The following is a 19,857-nucleotide window of genomic DNA, read 5'->3' on the forward strand; positions in this document are numbered from 1 at the left end:
CTCACTAGTTTGCAATAGCACAGGAATAACAGAGCCTCTGCTGCTGGTTATCCACAATTTCCAAAACATCTGATGGTTGATTTTAAGATGCAATAGGAGGAAGGAGCACCCTCAGATGTGAGATTTCAACCCAGGCCCTCATCAAACCTTCCTCATGGCATTCGTTTCTTGTCCAATGCAGAACATTAGAATGTAGAGAAAATTAAATTGGGATATATTTGATTTTCTAAGTGGCTTCAGAAGCCAAAGAAAGTTGAATGGGGAAAGGGAGAGAATGCATTTGAGAGCTTATAACTGTTGATGTTTTTCATTTCCCATCAGGCTGACACAGAGTGTGTTTCATGCAAACAACTTTGCTGAAATCTCTTCCAGGAAACTCAGAACTGCCATTCGGGATTCAGCTGGCTGCCCCTTCCCCTGCTCACATCTACCAGGAGGAACAGAAGGCTCCAGCCTGGGAGCAGTTCCCATAAAGGCTAGTGGAGTAAAAAATTACTAATAGTGAGGAAAGAAGAGCCCTGAGCTGCAGTGGGAAAAAGACATTTTTGTCTTCATATTCTATAGCTTTGGGCTGCTGCATAAACCAGGCAGCATTCTGGGCTTGACCACACAAAATCTGCTGACTTTATCAAGCTACAGGCATGAGAAACTGTGTGATAAGAGAACAAAATCACCAATCTGGCAGAAACCCTCAGATGTGTTTCCCGTCCTGCCTGGACTGTAGTGCACGTACTTCACACACACACACACACACTTGTGATGCAATTTCTTGTAAAAAGGGAGAAGATGGTGAGTATTTCCTTTTTGTACCATGTGGTTTTGACTGAGGGCTCACTGAAGCAGTATTTCAGAGAATGAAAACAATACACTACAGATGGAGGGGACTTTTTTTTCCCCATTGGAAGTAAAAGCCATGATCCAAGCCAGTTGTCCCTGTCCTTTGTCCATCTTATCAAAGCAGCTCAGGCCCAAGCCATAACATGCAGCTGAAATAAACAAAGTTCTCCAGCTGACTGACACAGCCCAACAAGGGGTAGAAAACCCCATGGGATGCTGTGATGGCTGAGCTCAAGCTTGGAATGAGGTTGCAGGACACCTCCATGCAGCTACGACTCATTTCAGTCCAGTTTCCACAAGGCAACTTGCTGCTGCTCCATGAATCACTATCTCCAAAGTCTCCCTCCCACCCTACATCCTTAAGCAAAGTGAAAAGAAGGCATAAGGTTCGCATTTTCCATGTCAGATTCAATAAAAAACAAAAGGAAGGGAGGGAACCTCCCCTGACTTACTTGCACAGTAGTACGAATCCTTATTGAAAGGCTTCATACAGTGGTAACAGGTTGCTTGGGCTACAACGGAGGTTGCAGTGAAGGCATGTCCATTTGACTGCTTCTTATCTTTTTCCTTCTCCTTGGAATCTTTGTCCTTCTCTTTAGTCTTCTCTTTATCTTTCTCCTTTTCCTGCAGAGAGAAAATGACCAAAAGCCTCGTTACTCTGCAGAGGTCTATTCTCTAGTTACAAATTCCTCAGTGTTTGCCTTTGGCACTGCAACAATATTGACCAGTGCACACCTTAACAATGGTCATGTGTCTGCCCAGCTCTCCGTTACAAAAACCACCTCACAGCCCCCATGGATGTGGATTTACATACTACTGACTCACAGATGTCTCATCAGCAGATATGAAACTCAGTCTGTTCTGAAGGCAGCTATTTTCTTTCACCTCTGTTTTATATTTGTTGGTTTAATGACTTTACCTCTTTTCTTCTGGGCTCTCATCAGCCTCTTCAGTGCTTTCAATGAATTGTGTAAAATACAAACACCACATGCAGTGTGTGCCATATTTCCAACACAGTTAATTTTTAAGGCCAACCTGTAAAGCTTGAGATTTGCAACTGCATTTTTAATGGAGAACACAAGCTCTTCCTCAGTGCCTGTACAGCCTCACTGCCAGAATATTTCCACCTCTGTTTTCCTTCCAACTAGCAACTTTTTCAATAGTTACGTGCAACCCCAGGTAATCATGTGAAGTTTTGTGGGAAAATGGATCTTTTACAAATTCTTGACATATGGCACCACAGAAAGGCAGAGGAACAACAGCAACGCCATAAAAGATACTCATCTTCACAAAGCACAAGCCACAGTTCAACCTCTGGGCTACTCAGATTTGGAAAGATGACAAGCACAGCCAGCTTATCCAACTTTTAGCAGAGTTTCTGCTTACTTTTCTATCGCTACCTTAGATAGAAAATACTAAAAATTTGAAACATTTTTCCCTGCAGCTTTTCATGGATTTGGAATTCTTCCAAACAACTTTTAAAGGAAACTCCACAGAAAAACTCCAAATTTGAATTACAGCGACTCCTTGTCTTTCTATGTACCAACCTATAACATGTTTACCATAAGATTCAGCTGCAGGTCTGTTAACTGTTACTGTGGATTTCCTGGCATCTGAAAGAGAAGCTTAACCAGAAATCGGTAAAGGCTTCTGTGAGCTTATCTTTGCATTTTGTTATTTATATGCTATGTGTAGTCTGCCTAATATTGTCACAGCCTGAATATCAGAGAGCTGCAGAGCAGCCCATGGGAGCAACTGCCATGAAGTGGTTAAAAGAGGTATCGAGCTCTGCAGTCACCAGCAGAGAAACTGTTGAGCTCTTGATGACACACTCAAATAATGAGTAACTCAGCCTAAGGACTCTCTTCTCCCAACACTTCCCAGGCAAAATGCCCAGTGTCGGAGTCTCTCCCTGTTAAGTGTCATAAACAAAAAGTCTATTTACTGGCCCCAAACACTATTTTGTTCTGCAAATAAGCAAAACTAGGAGCATTACCATATGGAACAATCCTGTCTGAAGCAGAAAACCTGCCAGGAAGAGTCTTGTGTTGCATCTGTGTTGCATCATATCTCCGCCTCCTTTGAGCCATCAGCTTGGCTCACGGCCCCACAGAAACCTCTACAGTCTCATCCTCCATCCACTGACCTGCCCCCCTTTAACCATGTCCAGTCTGGCAGGATTCAAGAAATTAAACTGCAGTTTAGGCCTTGGCTGATGGTATTAAGATGATGCCTGGAGTTTTGCTCTATTGCCAAGTCTTGTGAAGCTCCAGGAGAAAAGATCACTCTAAGCTCAGGGCAAATCTTGTGACTCTCATGATGAAAGGAGATTTCCCATCCTATACTTTAAACCTACCTGATGTCTACTGCAAAGCCCAGTAATTCTGAAGTCTGGAATAATACCCTGCCTTCATGAAAATTACTGTAAAAAACATTTTAATTAAAGCTGAACGACCCTAGAAAAAAACAGGAAATGGGTGCACCACTTTCAAGGAGGAAACAGCGCAGTACGCACAGGCTGCCAGCCACTCCACTGAAGGACAAGGTCTCAAAACGAGATTTTTTTTTTTCAGCTTTTTTCCTATGACAGTTACTGGAACTTTATTTTTAAAAAGGACTGTAAAAAAACAAGACCATTTTCCTGAGCTGTTGGAGCTGCCAGCAAGATTTGAAGCCCGGCTCTGCGGCTGAACCGACGCGCAGGAACAGACACGACAGGTACCGCAGACCCGAAGGAACAGACCTGCAGCAGCCGATCCCTCCCCCAAAGAACCACGAAGCTCTTACCTCCCAGTGCTTAAGTCCTACCAGCTTCACTGTTATCTGAGGTACTTCTGCAAACCTATTCCATTTTATCGACATCCTTCCCCCGGGGGGCAGGAGTGCTGCTCCCCACCAGCACTAGCCCATCCTGACGGCCGGGAGCTGCTGGCAAGGGCAGCTGGGGGGATGGCAGGCACAGAGCAGTTGAGCAAAAGGGGGAGGGCGGGACGATTGCTGCTAACTTCCTTGAAGATGATTTTAGCTACTCTGCTGGTGCTTTCATCTTGCCCTACCCTAGCTTCCACTGCTAAAGAGATGAAAAAAAAATACACAGGGCAGAAAAGGATGTGATTAATCTTTTAGAAGTCACAAGTCACCACGAGACCACCCATTTAAAAGGTAGAGGGTAGTAAATCAAACACTCTGTGATGTTTGGGATAGAAATAAAGCGAATTTTAACACACCTCAGTGTCACTATGCAGTACTTCAGCAAACAAAGTGCTGCAGAAAATGCCCAAACAGAAAGGTTTTGTGTGTTTGCGCTCCTCCTGCTCTGCACATCAGGAATATTCCCTGTCTCCTAATCCTTTCAGACACTTACAATTCCTACTATGTACACTGAAACGCTGTTGGTGGTATAGCACTGCCTTGTCACTGCACAAGGCAAGGAAAAAGAGAAATTACTCATGCTAATTGTCGTCATTTCTTAGAAACCCTCTACCAGAAGGGAAAAAAATGAAGTTTTTCTTTTTTTCCTGAATTGACAGAAATAGAGCATGTTTTAGACTTCACAAATGTGAATCAGGGCACGTTGCTAATAGCAAGAGATTCACTGCTAATCCCTGAATAACACTGAATACATGCCAGACATGGGAAAATTCACACAGACTTCTATCAGTATCTTCTACAGTTAATGCCCCAAACACCTCTTTATTTTTAAGAGTTTTTTACATAACAGTTTACATGATTTTCCAAAAGAGCTGTTGCCATTAGTAGGCTCAGGGGTGCTTTATTTTACAGTTCATCTTAGAAAACAGTGCAGGTTTGGAGACAAGTAAAACCTAGTTGGAAAGAAGCTGAAGCGAAGCGTCCCTCCCTCCTGACAGCCCAGACAGCAGCAGAAACCAACTTCCTGTCAAACTTCCTCTTTTAAGGTTTGTTGTTTTTCTTTCTAATACTTACCAGTTTTCCTCAGCCGTAATGCTGCTGAGAAATCAGTGTTCCCAAGGATTTTTTGGTAAAATAATCCTTAGGATTTTTAGGCTGGAGCCCAAAAATGTAAGGTGTTTTCTTAGGCTGAAGCCCCAAAAAAGTATGTCATGCAAACATTCCACCGTAAGCAGAGACGATTGTAATTTGAATATATCCTGGCTTTTTAATTAGTAAAAATATCAGAATTGATTATCAGCTGCAATTTCTGTAGTGTGTGTTATTGTAGGGATTTTGGAGCAATTTTTTATCAACACTTTCAGACGCAATCATGACATAAGTGAAATCAGCCTGCACTTACTTAACAAAAGGAGAGCAAATTTCTCAAAGCAATTCTGTTGTATTTTCTTGTGTGTCCCAACCAGATCTCTTATCTTTCTCTTTAGTTCTTGCTTTAGAGCTTATACATCCAAAGTGCAAGAACCAGTTAATGAATTTTCAGTCTTGTTCACAGTCTGTGCAAAATGCTCCTGAACTTCTCACTGGTGTTTGCAACAGAGGTTTCTATGTAAGAAGATTTGGTTTTCGGCATTGTACTCTGCAGCAGGGAACAGCATTGTCTTAAAGCTGCTCAGCAGGAGCTCTGAGCCACTGCCACTCGTGGCTTTGCATCTTTAAAGGCAGATCCCTAAAGAGGAACTGTGTGTAATTACACTTCTCGGGGGCCTTCCAACAGTATTTACCAACATATTAGCTACACATCACCTAATGATACAATACACACTGCCCATAGCGAGGTAAGGTGCTCTGAGCTTCAGTCAGACAAATAAAGAGAGGTAAGATTCAAGTAAAAAATACCCAACCAAGCCAAAAAAACCCCCCCAAACATATATTAAACTTAAGGGGACAATCTAAGGCAACGACTACACATTTGTGTGAAGTATCTAGCATTAATGTAATTATTTCTGTAACCAACACGGTTCCCAGGAAATTCAGCTGTGCTGAGCAGCACTTATCTTTCAGCAAATTAAATTCCAGGGTTTCAAGGATGGAAGAAAGGTGAAAATATAAATATTTGCCATCACCAAAGGTCACTGTTTGAGCAATGTCTCTTGCAGTGCACAGAAACTTTGTGGCAAAAGTAAAAATACAATGAAAACCTACTACAGCCTTCGGCAGCCAGTCCTTTCTTACAGCTCCTGTCCTCATTTTATTAAAAACCTCTCGGGTTCTGTAAAAATTAAACTCATCAATCACTTCAAAGTCATAACTCATGCCAGAACACAATCTATTCTCTATAATAAATGAAACTTCATTTTGTGGAGATAAGAGTGAAAACAAAGAATCAAAGAATCGTTGAGTCTGCAAGGTTGGAAGAGACCTTCAAGATCATCCAGTCCAACCATCAACCCACCGTAACCTCCCTAAACCACATCACTCAGTGCCAAATCCACCACCAACCTGGGCAACCTATCCCAATGCCTCACCACCCTAACAGTGAAAATTTTTTTCTAATATCTAAGCTGAATCTCCCCTGACTCAGCTTAAGGCCATTTCCTCATATCCTCTTACTGCAAGTACTGTGCACTCAATCCCCATGTCCAGATCATCAATAAAGATGTTAAGCAGGACCGGCCCCAAAACTGAGCCCTGGGGAACACCACTAGTGACCAGCCATCAGCTGAGTTTCCAGAGTGTGTCCTAGGGCTCAGTTTTGGGGTGCTAAGATTTCCCATGTAGCTAGTCCCTGTTACAACACAGACAATCCTCTCCTCACAAAAGACAGAAAGGAAGTAAAAGAAAGTAAAGACGAGAAAGTTGGGCAAAGACTTAAATACCACCCTATGGAAACACAGAACTGAAATACAGAACTCCTCTCTGCTGCCTATGGGCATTTCGTGGCTGCATAAATCACAAGAAGCACTTACTTTGCTCTTCTTGCTGCTGGACATTTTATTCCTGAGGTAGCTGAAGGTGCGACTGACTTTCGTTACACCTTTGCCAGCGGGGACACTGCTGCTTTCTTCAGATATGCTAGAATCAAAAAAGAAGAAGGGTTGCTTTTATTTTTTTTTCATTTCCCAAAGCATCTATTAAATGTATAGATTTTTTTTTAAAGGAAAAATGCATTTATTAGTGAATTGGGTCAAAGGTTGCTTTATGGTGTTGTACCAGAGAAGGAAAAGTGAAGACAAAATGCCAATCCAGTTGGTTTGAGCTAAATTTCAAGGAATCCTCATATCTGTTTTTAAGCAGGCCTTGACATAGCACCCTCTACTGCTCCCCTGGTCAAATAACCAGAAACCATTGATACTTTAAAGAGCAATCTCCTTCCAGAGAAAGGCATCTAATGAACTCTGAAAAGGCAGTGAGTGCTTTCAACAGAAACCACACTGCCTGCAAAGCCTCCCCTGAGAAATGAGAATACCAATACTAAGTAATAAGCAACAATGGTGGATTAATTTAGGCATTTTTAGGATGCCAGTTATTTTTTGCCAGTCTTTACATGCACAAGATTATGACTTCAGCTACAGTGGAAGAACAAGGAAACTACTACTGCATTAAAGGACACAGTCTATCAATAGGAAGTACAACACAAACCAAAAGCAGAACAACAGAAATATAAATTAAATCAAGGAGGAGAAAATAGCAGCAAGTAGAAGGGAATAGCCTCCCACTTGTGAAATAAAGCTGAAGCCATGAGAGCCACAGAGACCAGACACCCAGCTCCCTTGGTGCCACAAACGTCCCTCCTCTGGGGAAGCACTTTTTTTAAAGACACCAGGAAAATTATCTCGTCTGCACAACTTGCAAGGATGAAAAGTAACGTACAAAACCACGATTGTTTTGGTCTTTGTAACAGAGATACAGACTGAATTAGCCACAGGGAGGAAGAACTACTTTCAGTGTAAAATATAACTTGGGGTAAACTGATGTTGTGCAACAACAGATAATCTGAAGTTATTAGCTATGCATAAACACAAAGCCTTGTTAAAAATGAGACCTAGAACAGAGTTTCACATTCTATGCCCTAAAATATTCTTCAGCTTTTAGACACATGAGACTGATGTTCACAAATCTGACAACTTCTGATTTCAGCTGGAGGGCACTGGTGCCAGGAAGGTTTTTGGGTGTCCAAAGCAGAGCCCACTGCAGGAGCCCCATCAGAAGAGAGTGGCACCCCCAGAATACTGTACCTCTGAACTGAGGAACCCGTGGAGCCGCCGAACGACTGCGTACCTGGAAGAGATGGGAGGGGTGGGGGGTGACACGTTAGACTGCAATCTTAGCCCACTGATCCTACAAAACACAGTTTGTGTATTTGGACGGTTCAAGAGGAAAGGGAAACGCTTTCCAGAAGTGAGTGTTTAGAATAGATTTCACGTGCTCAGGATAAAGCTTGTTCCCTGTATCCTTAGCTGCTCTCAAATTAGATGCTGAGGTGAAAGCCTGCTTAGTATTTTTATCAGTCTTCAGCTATTAAGCAAAGGCCGTGCAACTGTCAAACTTGCTGGTAAATCAGGCTGTCTGAATCAGAACTGCCAATTCAATGACAATAGGTATAAATGAGAATGATTCTGCCACAATGCCTTTATTTATACACCACTAGAAAGAATCCATTGTACAACACATCCGGGTTTCATGCATAAAACTTTTCTGCTTGATAAAATTATAGTTCATTTTCCCATCAAAATCCTGAAGCACTTCATAAAGAGTAAGGGAAACAAGGGAAGCCTTATTCTGTTTTCCACAAAACGTTACCAGCCTGGGGCTTCGTCACAAAACACTGCTTGAGGAAAGGCTGAATTTCAACATGAAGCTGAAGTCCTGCCAATGGCACCAGTTCTCTTTATACCACAAGAAACCTGCTTGCACAATGCATTTGGAGCAGACTTGGGAGCTGACACCATTTACCAGAACCATCGAAGAACACTGAAATGATCCAGGACACAGGGCTCTCTCTGGAGCAACTGGGCTTGCCAGGACTCCGAAAAACCCTCATACAAGCCCTGTTTGCAGCCCTTTCTGAAGTTCATGAAGCAGCATGACTGTCACCTTATTAGGCTTCTGCATATATACTGTAAGGAAAATAGTATTTTGGTTCAAATTCTGTTAACATATTAATGCTAAGGGTGAACGCAAAAGAGCTACTTGCCATCAGAAGGAAAGATGGTCCTTTATCCAAAAGCAGTAAGTGCATTAGGAAAAACTGTGCACACAATATTATGCTTTAAATATCGATTTTCTAACCACCCGTTCAAGTGCCAGCACAGACAGAAATATCATTTCTTCATATTGAGAAACTAAAATACAGGCATACCCCATTACCCAGTCCCTGCTTGGGGATCTGTGTTAATGTTTCCCTTGCAGAATCTTTCACCTCATTAATGATCTATCCCAAATCCATCAAAGTTAGTAATACTGTAACATATACAAAATGAAGTCTACTATTTAATTTCCAATAGGGGATATCATATTTTTATATAATATCCACTACCTAAGCACCTACTAAGATCACACAAGTAATTTACAGGCTCCCAAATCCCTGGCTAAAGCTTCAGTGACTCTGGTTCACATTTCAGTTCCAGTTTGCTTTTAACCTGAGTTAAGCCTCCTTAGTATTTCCTTTTTTTTAAATCAATTAATCAGTTTGACTGGATTTAAGTATTTCACAAACCTTTTTGTCTCTTTGCAATTAACATAAGAAATACAAACAAACGCTGAACCAAGAGCTGTAATAATTTGATATTTGTGACTAGTTTTCAGCACCTGGAGAAAGTGTGTTGCATGGGAACTTCAATTATGTATAATTTATCTTTTACTATATTAGTGTTTTATCATAAAAACAGGGGATTTTGATTCTGGCAGGCAAAGTGGGTCCAGTCAAAAATCAAGGTCTGTTTATTATTTTATATTTTAGGTTATAATATAACATCAGATAATCAATACTGCTGCAAGCTATAAACCCCATGAAGACAAGCACAGAAAAGCACACACCTTCTCATCTTCAGGTTTGGTTCTGAAGTATAAGAGGGGAAGGAAGGTTTATTTTCACAACTTTTTTGTTTCCTGTCACAACCAGGATCAAAACTGAAATGCTAAAACCAACCTCATAACCCACAAAAAAAATTAAGGTTGGTTTGTTTTTTTTTTCCAAAAGCCAGAACTGCTATTTACGTCCAATGAATCTGGGCTAGCAGCCAAATTTTGGCATATTTATGTGAACACCTTTTAAGCATCACCCTCCAAAATTATTTCATATGGTAGCTGGACTTGAAATAATTTATCAAGATCTGTTATGCAGAAAGCAGTGACTGGATTAGGATGTTGCAAACCAGCTCCCTAATTCTGTAATTTAACTTTCATGAGTCAAGAAATACAAAGGCTCCATAATAATTGTCCAGCCACCTGAAATCCAAGTCTTAAATATACCATATCATCACAAAAACTGCAACTAATCCTCCACAATCTAGACCAGAACAGGCATGGAGAGGTTGAGGAGCAGTAACTGAAATGCAAGTGCAATCTCAATGTTAACACATCTGTCCTTTTATGAGAAATGAATCCTGAAGATGTGAAAAAATAAACTGATCTGGGAATACTACATTAAAAATGCCCACTGCCCACTGTCTCGTGAATAGCTGTGGCTAAACCAACCTTTATATAAAGTCACCAAAGCACCCTCAAATATGAGGGAATAAAACACATGTAAAGAGACCAACATTTTTGTTTGAGACAATATCTGATGTTATTTTAAATGATCATCATTAGCAGGAGCACTGTTGGAGAAGAGAAGGTAAATACTGACTAACATAAGTATCCCCTAAAATTGTCATACTCTAACCTATTAGTTATTACTTAATGGGTTGGATGCTTAAAACAAACAAACAAAACTAAATAAAGTAATAAAAAATAACCCAAACCCACACATACACAAAAAACCCAATAAACCTCCAAAAGAACAAAACTCCCCAAAAACAAACAAAAACAAAAAAACCCAAACAAGTAAAAAAACCTAACAAACAAAAAAACTCCAAATCCACCAGAAAGTTTAGCTGAGGGTACTTTTTACTGTGGAGCATCACACTGATGCACAGCTGTATGTTTACAGTTCACTTTGTGAGGACTATGAATTTCGAGTTTTGTTAAAGGCAGAAGAGAAGAACAGAGCAAAGATGAAGGAACTTAGGTATGGAAGTCAGTAATACCACACCTGGGTACAGGACTTTCTTAAGGAAGGGACAAACCCACAGGGAAGACTAGGAATGGAAAGGACGAGAACTTAGATACCTACAACATGGATTTTAGATTGTGGTGTTGGAGATTGTTTTAAATTCAAGAAGCAACCAAAATGTGTTGGATGGGAAAGCAGTTTCCCCCCATTCCAGTATGGACACAAGGAATGTGTCTGGTTTATTTCAACAGTCTAATAAAATATGCTTAAGAAATAGGAAACATTTTTAATTATCTTTGATAAGCCTATTAAAAAAAGCCAAGAGGAGTCTAAATTACATTAATTCAATCTTCAGCCTCAGTTGGGCTTCTTTTAGTAACAGTTTGCAGGAGGAAAAAAAAGCTACCGGATCACTCTTGCCCGTTTCCCACAAAACTACTCTGATAATAATATCAGGACCTAGATATGAACACATTGAGGATTTAAGGTGTTTGACTGCAGTGTGTGCTTTTTGCTTAGGAGGGGAACTGTGAAGTTGCAACCAAGATTTTCAGAATTTAATAATCAGGGCTTCACTCCACTTCTCTTTCACTGAGCAATGTACTCACTCTTACCCAGGAAGGGCAAGGATCTACCTCTGCTGCTAACTCCATGCCCTGCAACAAGCTCAAGGCAAGTTCTTTTGGTTTTAATAAAAAGGTAAAGATTATATTGCTGGTCAGAGTGGCAGGTGATATTTGTCACTTGGATACAGACCAAAACTAACTGGATAAGACATGATGGCGCTGATGTACAAGATTCTTTGGATTATAATCCTTTTATTCTGCTGTTAGCTAGTATTCAGATACAGGACTAAGATAATGCTGTTAGACATCACGCAATGGAAAGGTTAGTTCAATGTTTGCAAGGTGAAATTCCAAGGTCTAAAGCAGAAAACCAGATTTCCCTTTGTTTCCACCCATAATGGCTGCAACGCACAGAAAACAATTACTTACTATCCAACTCCTCCTCCTCATCACTGGAAGAAGAGCCAATAGAAAAGAGAGTTTTAGACTTAGGAATGAGTGGAGAGATGCTGAAGGAGAAGGAGATTCGTCTCGATGGTCGAGTCCGGCCCTGGGCTGAGAAGTGGGTTAACAGCAGACATTAGAGCATGCTTGAAAATGCATTTAATAATAAAAAGGAGAGGAAAGCGGCCAAAGCAAACTAAAACGAAAGCAAAGGAAACGTCTGCAAAGCAGCTGGATCCAGAAAAGGCACAAGAAACAAAGAATTGAGAACATGCAGTCTCCAGAGGGTGCAAGTTTCAGAGGACGCAGGTCTCACTGCATGCATAGCTTAAGGTTCAAGGCTTTCCCTATTTTTGCTGGTATCTTTTTTTATAGGACCTCTTAATGAAGACTTATATGCAAACAGTTATTTTCCCAAACAGAATACCAACAATAAAGGGAGTCTCTGGACAAAGGGCATCAGCTTCACCAAAAGAATTGCCAGGGAATCAAAATAGAACAACTCAAGATAATTGTTTGAAGGTGCTTTCTACCATTAAATGACACAGCAAAACTGCCAGATATTAGCAAGGACAGTTTATCTGAAGTGCTGACATAATCTATCTGGGGAGGTTCTTGCCACTTCTATATCTAAAAAAAAAAATCCCCAAATTTTGGTAATGTTACGCCCTTCAAAATTTCCAGCTTTAAAGAGGAGACACTTAAGCTTCCTCCCTTTTCTTCCAAAATAAAACAGAAAAAACAACCATGTCTTCTGCTGCCTTCTAAAACTCACAACCCTTTTTTTAAAGAAACTGCCTAAACATGAGAAAAGCTCCTCTGCACCCTCTTCTGTCCTTGTCTGGAAGATGCCTACCAAACACAGTGCCAAACTCAGCAACCAGTCTGTGACATCAAATCTCCCACAATTTATTTTTAAGAGCAAAACCCTGCATAGCAGCAGCTTTGCAACAATTCTTTCTAAGTACACTCTTCTCCAAAAAGAGATGCAGGAGCCAGATTGTCACTCTTCACTGAAAGTGGGATTCCCAAGGGCTGTATTTTCCAAACCTTTTCTTCATACAAGCGCAGCTCTGAGCTGTGACCTGATTGCTGGATACCCATCACTGACATGGGGCATCAGTGTGTCCTTGGGAAAGATGACTGGGACAGCATTGGAGAAACTCTGCCCCTGAGACAGGTCTGACCTAAGGGTCCTACTTAAGCATCTACATTAAACATCTTCAGTGCATATATTCAGTCATTTTTAAGTCATTCCATGGATAAATCAATTCACTTGCACAACAGGGAAAACAGGCTAAAGGCTTTATCAGCATTAAACTTCCAAGAGACAGAAGAAGCAATTATTGCTCTCTTTGAATAAAACATGTCCTTTCAGCCACACACAATGAGAATTTTTTGCATTGCTGATATCATACGTCAATACTGAATTCAGAATATAAAAAAACTGTCCGAGGAATATCCAGTGCAATGCAAGCAATGCAAAGCAAACTCCCCAGAAATTTTCCTTCAGCCATTAATCATAAATGCCAATGGTCCGTCCAGAGGCAATTTGACTAAAATGTGCACACTTTTCCAACATAAGCAGAACAACCCTAGAGGGACTCAATATAAGGCATTTAAATTGAAGAACTCTTAGCAAGACTGATGCATTAATTTTGTTTAGACTGCCTTTCAAAGGAGTTGTTCTAGTGTCCCAGACCTGAAGAACATGATTAGGCAACACTGCTTTTTCTTCTGTAGTCTACTGTCTATTTAGACTAAAAGTCAAGATGAACAATAATACTTTACTGTAAATTGAACCACCTTCTCCAGCACAGTTCTACTTCCATTTCAGTGGTTTTATTTATAGCAATTCCTGGCTTTATAACAGTGCTCCACACTGGAAATTTGCTATTCCAAGGCCAAAAGCATTCTTCCGAGCACTCCAGCCAAGAGCTCTTGTGACCTCCCTCTATAAAATGCTGAAGGATTAACAGTTGTGAATGGCCACAACAGCTCTTGGAACATCTGAGAAATCAGATGGGAGTGTGGGATAGAAATACAGTCTTGGAAACTGCTCCTGCCTCAGCACATGTGACAATAAATGGTAAAAATAAGATAAATTCCTCCATGTATTATTAATTTGGATTTAGTTTTTAAAGTTTTTGTGCAAAGCACATTGTTATCTTCTCATTCAGACACAGTTGCAGGGATCAGATGTTTGGTTTTTTAAATTTTTTTAACACCTACCACAAAATGATACAAAATTATTTCCATGAAATCAATTTTTACTCTTGCACAACTCTGAAGTGTTCTGCTGAAATAACAGGAATGTCAAACCCCAGTGATACAAGGAAGTTTATACACTGAGACCTTCTAAAAGGCACTAAAGCTACTTCACGTGTCATATGGTCACAATTCAAGCAACACTATTCTTCTTCCAAAGTGACTGAGGAAGAATGAAGTAAAATCATAGAATCATAGACTGGTTTGGGTTGGAAGGGATCTTAAAGATCCAATCCCCCTGCCAAGGGCAGGGGCATCTTCCACTAGACTGGGTTGCTCAAAGCCCCATCCAGCCTGGCTTTGAACACATCCAGAGATGTGGCAGCCCCAGCTTCTGTGGGCGATTTACTGAAGTTTCTGAAGTCAAGAAAGAGTCAGGATTGGGACGAGAATCCATGATCTGAATTTTCAAAGTGATTATTCCTTTCGGATGCTTACATCAACCCCTCAAATGCATTGATTTTCAAAACCACGTTCCTATAAAAATGAGGCTCTTCTGAGGAATCACAAAGTAATGACTGAGAAAATAAAGCCCACAGGAGTGTTTGTAATTTTTAAGCTCAGCATCCCAAACTCACAGACATCTGCCTCAAAGCAGAAGATTAATGCTGCTATTTCTTCCGCAGCCCCTCTGGAGAGCTTACTACCTCTTCTCTTTTCCTTCTGTCTCCATGGGACCATGGTGCCTAGGCTGGCTCTAGAAGAAGATGGAATAATCAAAGCTGCCTACCACCAGCTCTCATGGCATTTTTAACGTAGGTCATAGGACAGAGAGGAGCAGAAAGGCAGCAAGTTGTCCAATTCCAAGATGGAAGCACAAATCCTCCACTGTCATAAACCCCCACCGTGGGCTTGAAGGAAAGTGTCAAGGGAGAGGGGGACGAACCTCAGCCGTCCAGGCTCCCCCAGCCATCAACAGCGTGTTTTCGGGGAGCAAACAGGGCTATTTATGGTACCTGGTCAGCGTTTGGGTGCAATGCCAATAAATTGGCTGCTCCAAAAACCAACAATGAAGGCCTTCAGCCCAAGGAGGGAAGCGGGAAGGCAGGATCCGGCCTTGGGCGGGACAGAGCTGCCCATGTTTTGGTTACTGTTGCTGGGGGACGCATCCGCTAGGCCACATTCTTATTAATCACGGAATAATCACGGCGAAGAATTTAAAAATGTCTCCTACAAAGCATAATCCCTGTGAGCATCCTCCAGCAAGCCTCCTCCGCGAACAAAACGCCTTTCTTAAAGCACCTTTGCCTTGTTCAGCTTTGCAAGGAAGAAGCACGTTAATAAAGAGGAAAGATCAGAGACCATCACTAATCGACAAGATGTGAGCTAAGATGTCAGTTTGGTTTCTGGCTGGCAATTAATAAAATGAAAACATGTGTAACGCAGCCCTTTCTAAGCACATCCAGCTGCAGCCTTCTGAATGACTTTTTCAGCTGAAAGAATCAATTCAGTCAAGTTGCAAAATTAAGTGCTTGTTATCACTTCAATTAAGCTAAACTGGAAAATTTCATAGAATCATCTTTTATTATTTTCTTCATGAATGAGATTCAATAAATTATAGCCAACTGCTCCAAAATATTTAACTCAAAATGAATAGCAACAAACTACCCAAAGGAGACCAAGACATGGATTCTCAAGTTTCCATGTATCAACTTTCAAAAATCTAGATGTAGGGAAATAAGATCTCATGTGGAATTTGCCTGACATCAATGGAAGAAATTCTGAAAGGATGTAAAATTAAATCCTTTTTTTTTTTTTAAATAACAAACTCAATTTGTACCAGTAGTCTAATTTAAGAAAAAAACACAAAAGAAACCTAACACAAAGAAATACTAAGGATACACTGGGAAAAACTAAACTAAGGATACACTGGGAAAAACTAAACTAAACTGACTGAGTTCTGCCTTTCCACCCACAATTCCATTGAGCAGTGAAACATATATTTCACATAATATAGGAGAGCAAGAGCAGCTACTAGCACATTCTGCCTTGGGAAGGTAGCAGGATATACTCAATAATACAGATGACAGCGTGGATAAGGGAAAACTGTGTTACTCACTGTCGAGCACTGGCTTGCTAATTGACATTAGAGACATGGATTTGGTCAGTGGAGATGAAGCAGCAGCAGAACAGAAATTAAATCCTTGTGGCTGCGATGTCTGACGCGCCTGCAGGACAGAAAAGAACCACACTGAGTAATTATGTAAAGAACAACAGAACCATCCCAACTTCAGATCCCAGTTCAGTGTTCATGTTTACTGAAATTCTCACTCTGAAACAGTGAAAAATTTAAACAATCCCAGAATAAGATAATAGGTGAGAAAGTCAAGTACCACGAAAAACGTAATCAGTGTTGCACAGGTGAAATGCAACATTTTGTTTTGTCTTTTAAGTGTAAGACAACTAATTGTGCAACAGAGAGACTCTGGCTGCTTGATTTTCTTGCAAGATATTACAAGGTAGATATTGTTAACTGTCTGACAGCCACTGAAATTACTGTTGTGACTCCAACTCCTCAACATAACTTGACTGTGGTTCAACACAGTAAAAGAAATCTGATGCTTAGCAGTGCGTACCCCAAAAATGCCATTCCCCAAAGCAAAGGAAGATGTGACAGTTGTGACATTACAGCTCCACAGGCCAGACCCTGTAAGACCCGTTTACTGCCTTGATGTACAGCAGTGACTTTATGAGGCAAACAGACCGGATGGTTAATGATTCTGACGTGAACCCAGAAAATACTATGGCTGAAAGTTCCAACTCAAAAATCCAGGGTATTTATAGTATTTAAAAGAATAATTACTTCTTTAATAACAATTAATAGGGAGTCTCATAATATTGTGGCTCATCTGTCCTTAACAGCTATCATAGACTTCTGTTCCAGAGAGGTTACTCCCTATTTTCTTAATATGCAATTACCATTTGTCTTTAATGAAACTTTTTATTCTGATTAAACCTATGAAAGAAAAAAACTTTATTTTCCTCCTATGATACAAAAATAAACCTGAAAACTTTAGCAGATAAATCAATACTTGGTATGTGTGTGTATTTCAGGACTGCAAAAGGCAGCATAAGCATTAATTGCAGAAGCAATTTTTCACTCAATAAACACCTTTGATTGATAGAATCACTATATCCATGCTAAAAATTAAATAACTTTTCCATAATTACTCATGCAATTGGTGGAAGAAAACTGGGAGGTTTCTTGTTCTCACCCTAAGACTTTGCCCATTAACCATGTTGTCCCAAAGAACCAAATAGCAAACTTAACACAGATGGAGATTCCCCTATGTTAAAGATGGAAGATTTTAAATTTTTATATATAAATATATATATATACACACACACATATAGGGTGGAAGCCTTTGTGAGACTGTCACTTGGGAAAATTACTTTTAAAATGTTGATGTAGCATTTTGCTGACATCTAACAATAGCTGGACAGTTTTACCTGGTGACCATAGTCTCTGATTTCTCCTTGCTCTTCAGTGAGCAGGACCAGGGACCCACACTGATTGCTGGCAAGTGGACTCCGCCTGAGGTCTTTGGAGCTCAGGGAAGAAGCCTCCAAGTTTGTAGAGGGCTTCTTGTTCTCAGCAGAGTCTCCAGCAAGGCCTTCTAGGCTGTAACTAAAGAGAAAGCACAGAGGTTAGATGCTGACAAGCTCCTAGGGACCAGTGTCTTTCAGCATAGAGCACCTTCACCTGTAAAACACACGGCAGTCACTAACTGAACTGTGCAGGGAAATGCAGATGTTACTGCTCAAACATGTTACTTCTATTTTCTTCAGAGCAAACTGCAGCACCTTTGTGCCTCTACTGAGACACAGGAGTTGCTTGAATGACCATTCAAACTCCTGGTCAATAGCCTTTCCTACTGCTTTTTTCCTATTCTTCTTGAGTGGTGCACAGGAAAATCCAGAAACACCCCTTCTAATGATTTTGGTATTTCCACATTTTTTTTTCTAGCTTTTTACTGGGCTCTCCCTTGGAATAAAGCCACCCAAATTAAACTACCTTGTAAGGCACGGTGCTGCCTGTCCTGGACCAACACCCCTCCCAGCAGCCACATCAGCTGCTGTAACATTCATCTCTGCAGCCACTGAATCTATTTTAAAGCTTGCCACTGCACAAAGTTTTGGCACTGATAATGTCCTTCTTTCTGCCAAACCTGGTTTCATTTCTACCTTTTCTGTCATCTTTTTCTTGAATTCAATACATGTTGTCACCCCCTCTTTCACATGGGACTATTTAATCTGATAAATCTTGACCTAATATTCTGCTTCTGACCCTCATGCTCTTCAGGCCCGAGCATCAACAAACCCACTGAAATGCCACTGTGGGATCATGTGCAAGCTTCACAGATTCACCTCCCAGTACACGAGCACAATTCCATTGTTGATATTTGATACTCACTGAGTCCTCCAAGGTCTACCTTGGATTTATATCCCAACCTGAGGCTAATCATGACATCTAAGTGGCCAACAAGCTGACATGTAAACAAATGAAAGGGAAAACACACTTTAGACTGTACAGATGATTTAAACAACCAGAGCAGTTTTAAATTCAGGTAGACTTGCAGAGCAGTGATTAATGTTCTGGAGTCCCTTAGAAGCATTAAGTGGCTGACAAATATGCACCTTGAAAGCAAAAACTGCAATAAACATTGAATAAGAAGATTTAGTATATTCAAAAGACTTTTTTTCATGGTAATTAATGAGAAAAAAAGGCTGGTTGAAGCATTTATAATTTAATCTGCTTTAAGAAGATTGCAACTCATCAATGTGTATTTATAGCAGGCACTAAAAAGTTTATTCTAAAACACCTGTAGAGAGAAATCAGTCCCATTTCTACTGATTATTTAGAGTAGAAGAATATTTTTTTCTTACATTCCAAGGTGGTAACAGTGATGGTACACGGTGCAGAAAAAAATTATGTACTTGTGACAAAACCAGCTAAAAGCTGCAAATATTACCCCATAAGATAGTTATCAGTGGGTGACACTGTTCTGTAATTTGCTGATTATATAGACCATATGTAATTAAATCTGTACTAGGAAGGACAGATTAACTTTTTTCTCAATATCTGCTCTTCAGAAAAAGAATTCAATTGTTCTACCCACAACCAGCAAGAACAGCCAGAGAAAATGCTAAAAAGCTATAAAATCTGGGGGACTGGCTTTCAAGCAATATTACGTGTAAAGAGGTGACCTGCAAACATCAATCTCAACTCTGGGACTTTCTGCAGAAGATGCAAGCTTTAAATGCCTGGGAAATTTTCATCTGAGGTGATCAGATTGATTTTTCACAGAAGGTTTTACATGATTAGTCTCTTTGAAGAAAAAACCAGATCTTTCAATTTACAAAGAATAAGTCTGTATGAACTTAAATCCTTTATGAGATTTATCTGGAACAGAGCAGTGTTGAATCATATTTAATCTTGTTCTGATTCTCTGGCTGACACAATTATCATAATGATCATTGCTGCGGAAAAAAACACGGCTTAAAGTCATCACGGAGCAGAGCAGCTCAACCCAACAGTGTAGCTTCTTTAATGCTGGAGGCCAGTGAAAAGCAGCCACCACCTTCACCTGCACCCCAGCTCAGAAGATCCATTCCCAAGACTAATGGTTGAAAAAGCAGACCAAGCAAACAAAC

The 19,857-nt window shown here is 40.4% G+C and overlaps 1 protein-coding gene across 10 annotated transcripts in view; it reads right to left on the reverse strand.

The window, feature by feature from the left end:
- The window catches only part of AKAP13 (A-kinase anchoring protein 13), a 207,136-nt gene that overhangs the window by 20,890 nt on the left and 166,389 nt on the right, over positions 1 to 19,857 (reverse strand). For all 10 annotated transcript variants that reach the window (XM_027688140.1, XM_027688144.1, XM_027688143.1 and 7 more), the window contains 5 exons: positions 17,653 to 17,830; positions 16,262 to 16,370; positions 7,947 to 7,989; positions 6,678 to 6,783; positions 1,290 to 1,461 (listed from right to left, as the gene is read on the reverse strand). In XM_027688140.1, the coding sequence (XP_027543941.1) occupies positions 1,290 to 1,461; positions 6,678 to 6,783; positions 7,947 to 7,989; positions 16,262 to 16,370; positions 17,653 to 17,830 (608 nt within the window). The remainder of the gene's footprint in view (positions 1 to 1,289; positions 1,462 to 6,677; positions 6,784 to 7,946; positions 7,990 to 16,261; positions 16,371 to 17,652; positions 17,831 to 19,857) is intronic.

Source organism: Neopelma chrysocephalum, unplaced genomic scaffold, assembly GCF_003984885.1.
Source record: "Neopelma chrysocephalum unplaced genomic scaffold, ASM398488v2 Primary Assembly neopelma1_75, whole genome shotgun sequence".
Taxonomy (NCBI): domain Eukaryota; kingdom Metazoa; phylum Chordata; class Aves; order Passeriformes; family Pipridae; genus Neopelma; species Neopelma chrysocephalum.